Source organism: Rhinichthys klamathensis, unplaced genomic scaffold, assembly GCF_029890125.1.
Source record: "Rhinichthys klamathensis goyatoka isolate OS25496 unplaced genomic scaffold, OSU_Roscu_1.1 h1tg000157l_1, whole genome shotgun sequence".
Lineage (NCBI taxonomy): Eukaryota > Metazoa > Chordata > Actinopteri > Cypriniformes > Leuciscidae > Rhinichthys > Rhinichthys klamathensis.
In genome coordinates, this window is record NW_026606692.1 from 3,705,001 (window position 1) to 3,709,516 (window position 4,516).

General features: G+C 37.1%; 1 protein-coding gene across 1 annotated transcript in view; it reads left to right on the top strand.

Moving 5' to 3' along the window:
- Window positions 1–2,162, top strand: part of LOC130091007 (zona pellucida sperm-binding protein 3-like) — a 4,842-nt gene extending 2,680 nt beyond the window's left edge. Inside the window, exons 6-9 of the mRNA XM_056258680.1 lie at window positions 778–869; window positions 958–1,046; window positions 1,140–1,259; window positions 2,016–2,162. Coding sequence (XP_056114655.1) covers window positions 778–869; window positions 958–1,046; window positions 1,140–1,259; window positions 2,016–2,140 — 426 coding nt within the window. The 3' untranslated portion in view covers window positions 2,141–2,162. The remainder of the gene's footprint in view (window positions 1–777; window positions 870–957; window positions 1,047–1,139; window positions 1,260–2,015) is intronic.
- Window positions 2,163–4,516: the final 2,354 nt, after the last annotated feature.

Sequence of the window (4,516 nt, forward strand, 5' to 3'; positions counted from 1 at the left end):
CAATTGACAGTTTGGCAAGTCGCTTCACTCTCTTGCTCCATCTCAATCTCGATCTCTCCCTCCTGTCATCTTTTTAAACAAGCTTCCTATTTTTGGTAATTTATTAATTAATTTGTCTAATTCCTCTTTTCGTTTGCCGACTCCATAACTGTCTCAAGTTCAACGTTTTTTACTGTTTTTTGCACGCAATACGCATGTTCACCCGGGGATTCCCCAGTCCCAATTCGAAACAAATTACACCAAAATCCATCATTGTTCGTTTCAAACATGTATTTAATGATCAGTAAAATATGTTGTTGTCATTATTTATTCAGATAAATTCATGAAAAATTAAAATGCGATCAGACTAAAAGTAGTAAAATGTGATAGGGGGCCCCGCCCCCGGCTGTCAATCAATATCTTCCAGTCACGCGGGCCCCTGATTGGTCCGGGCCCGTAAGCAACCGCGTACCCTGCTTACCGATAGTTACGCCTGTGGTTTATATTTACCAGTTTGTCACTGGTAAAAGGGCAACTTTGTACACTAACAACCCCTAAAAGGTGCACCTTAGACTTGTAATGTGTATCGTTGAGGTATTACTGTGAACTTTTGAGTAAATAAGGTCCAAAGGTGTCCCTTTAAGGGGGAACTCCTCCAGTGGCAAGCTCTGGTATCCCTAAAAGTTTGCACTTTTGTTTCTGAGAGTGTATAGTTTGTTCCATTTACACTTGATCTAGATCAGCCATTTGTTAATCTGAATTAATCAGACTGAGTTTAGTTTTGTTTTTCTCTCCCAGATCTACATCACTTGTCATTTAAAGGCTACTACAACATCCAGTCCCATTGATATGACGAACAAGGCCTGCTCATTTGTCCATGAAACAAACGGGTATGCGTGAAGTAATGTCAGACTCGGAAGCAATTTCAGGAGTCTCCATTCAACCTCCAATAATGAGTTTCCCCGTGTTTCCTAACAGCTGGACTGCTGCAAACGGAGACGATCAGGTGTGTGGCTGTTGTGAGACCAGCTGTGCCATGAGGAAGGCCAGGAGTCTGGACACTGATGGTATCGTTCCGCTTTTAAATCCATTCAAATATATTTGGAAAGCTATACTGCTGTGCAATGTGAATGTTATTTCCATCTTTTTTGCATTTTAAGATTCCACGTTGGAAGACGAGGCTACTATTGGACCGATTTTTGTCCAGCAGCTGCTACCACTGGAGAAAGAGCCTTTACTGCAAATTCAAGAGTCTTATCAAGAGCCAACAAAAGATGCAGGTGACTGTTGACTTGACTGACATGATGGATTTAGCATACGGTGGCCCCAAAATGCAAACTGCTATTCAAAAGTTTTGGGGTTGGTACAATTGTGAAATATTTGGAAAGTATCTTATGATTTATTCCTGTGATCAAAGCTGAATTTTCCAGTAGCACCTCATTGCAGTACACGAGATCCAGGGGGCGGAGTTGGATCCACATCTAAGGGGTGGGGATGGGTAGGATTAGGGGTGGGGTTAGGGATCAGGGGTGGATATGGGTAGGTTTAGGGATCAGGGGGTGGGGATGGGTAGGATTAGGGGTGGGGTTAGGGATCAGGGGGTGGGGATGGGAAGGATTAGGGGTGGGGTTAGGGATCAGGGGGTGGAGATGTGTAGGTTTAGGGGTGGGGTTAGGGATCAGGGGGCGAAGATGGGTAGGTTTAAGTATATGTAAGGTGGGAGGAGTTGGATATGGATCCAACTCCTCCCCCTGGATTTCATGTTCTGCAGTGAGGACCATCTCGAATTTTTAGCATCATTACTCCAGTCTTCAGTGTCACATGATCCTTCAGAAATCCTTCTAATTTGCTGCTCAGGAAACATTTCTTATCCATGTTTCAAACCGTTGTGCCGCTTAATATTTCTGTGGAAAGTAACTGTCATGCATTTTTTTAGGATTCTTTGAACGGAAAGTTCATAAGAACAGTGGGGCCAAAGTGATTTATGTCTGTGTCCTGCATCCATAACCCTTACTCCTTTACCTTCTTTCTTCTAGAGTACTCCATCGAGTTGGTGCTCATTACTGTTTTGGTGGTTTCAGTTGGAATTTTGTGTGTCTTTATCCTCGGAACGTTGTTTTGCCAAAGACGCCAGAAACTGCATGCGCTGGCTTGTGAATGACAATAAAAGGTGTTTCGTCTAATGGGTGTGTTTGTTTCCTTGGTCTGCTGTCGCCCGCAGTTAGTTGGTTAAAGCCCATTAGGTTCTTGTTTCTGTTCAGGGAATCCCATCTGTAGTAAATGACCCATCAACTTTTAAAATTGCTGATGCGGCACTGTTTACTGGTTTGGAGCATGGTAACAATTTGCCGTTGACTGCTTTTTTGGCGCTTTTAAAGCGACACAAATGTAGGCTACGTGTCTGTGTGCTTTATCCTTTCAAGGGGAAAAAAGTGAATTTCAGACTAGTAGATCTGACTTTGGATTTGACTGCTCAACCAACAAAATCCTAGATAAGAGTTTGACTACACGCTGTTCAAAAGTTATTTATTGTTTGGAAGAGTTAGTACTTTTTTATCAGCAAGGATGCATTCAATTGATAAAGTGAATTTAAATAAATGCTATCTCTTTATTCAATAAAAGAATCCTAAAAATGCATTGTGCTTCCCACAAAAAATATAAAGCGCAACTGTTTTCAACATTGATAAATGTTTCTTGATCATCAAATCATCATATTAGAATGATTTCTAGGATCATGTGACACTGAAGACTGGAGTAATGACTGAAAATTCAGCTTTGCATCACAGAAATTAATTGCAATTTAAAATATGCTTTTTTAAATAGAAAACAGTTCTTCTAAATTGTAATAATATTTCACAGAATTACTGTTTTTACTGCGTCTTTGATCAAATGAATGCAGCCTTTATTGGCATTAGAGACTTCTTTCATCAGCATTAAAAGGATTAAAAATTTGACTGATGGATCGGAATAAAATTGATGATTTTTTATTATATTTCTCATCAGAGAATATGAGACTAATATAAAACCACTTGCATAAAAATGGCTTTTATATTTTGGTGATTGAGTTTTATGGTCCATGTCTTGCATTTGGTGAAACCGACTGCATCCCTGCACATGGCTCATGGGAACAGGAAGACAAATAGATGTAATTAAAAGGGCCATGAAAGCTATAGGAAGCTTTATTAAAATGAAGTGAGGTATGGAAGTATAATGGTGTGTTTGTAGCCAGCTGATGTTGTGTAATATTGGTGTGTTTTACAAGCACATCCATTGACTCGCAGTGACCCAGTAATGAGTAATAAACCACATGGTTTATGGTGTGGCAGTTTGCTGGCTTACAAATACCCAAAACAAGATCCTGGCCATGGTAGAGAGAGAGAGAGAGAGAGAGAGAGGAGGGGGAGGGCAGTTATGATAAATTACTATGTTGTTGTAAAATAAAAAATGCCTTTGACTAGATGATTCCAGATCACAAATATTTGTACCCAAAATAAATGTTAAAAGGAACTAAACTTACAATGCATTTTACTAATTAATAAATCAAAATGACTGAAGTAGAGCCAAATTTGTAATTTACAATTGTTGTTTTTCATTTTCAGGATCATTCTGTTTATAATTTTAACCAGATCAAATTAAGTTCAAAGAATTAACGTAATGAATTGACACCCAAATGCATAATATGATGCTATTTATGTTTATGCTATTTATGTTTTTAAAGAATGCAACACTTGACTTGGCTTTTTACTACTTCTGTGTTGGAAACATTAATGACCTAAAAAGAAGTAAAAACACCTGCAAACATTGCAGAAAATCCTACTCTTAAACTATATTTTGTACTGTTTTCCATTAAAAAGTCTAAATATATTTATAAAAAAAGATTAATTTTGGGTTAAAATTGTATGAGATATTACTTTTAAGGTAATATATCTTGAATGTCTGTATATATATATATACATACAGTACATACATATTCATATAGGCTATATTTACATATATATATATATATATATACATTTTTATAAGAACTTTGTGTCCATGTGTAAAATATATGTATTTAAAATGTAAAAGAAAAAAAAGAAGTAAATATTATTTTCATGTAATTTATCTTGAATATGTATTTTTTCCCATTGGCCATATTTCTATGTATAATAACTCAGTGAATCTATTCATGTATATGTTTTATATGGTTGTATAACAGCCTTTTTGTGTCAGTTTATAAATGTACTTATAATATAGAATATGTAAAAAAAGAATGTAAATGCATAAACATGGAAAATGTTGACACTTAACCCTGTGTTTCTTAACTCATTAATATTTCTGTATTTTTTGGCAACTTGTGAATGTCTTTCTGGATTTGCTCTGTGTAATTTCTTTTATGTAGCGTGTATTTATGAGAAGCCTTCTATTATCTTCAAATAAAGCGCTTCAGTTATTGAACTCTTTCACTGTAAATGACCCTGTTCTTCTCGTGTTTGAATGAGGAAGGTAGACTGACCAAGATAAAGATGACAAAGGCCTCCCGTCATGGAGCGAGACG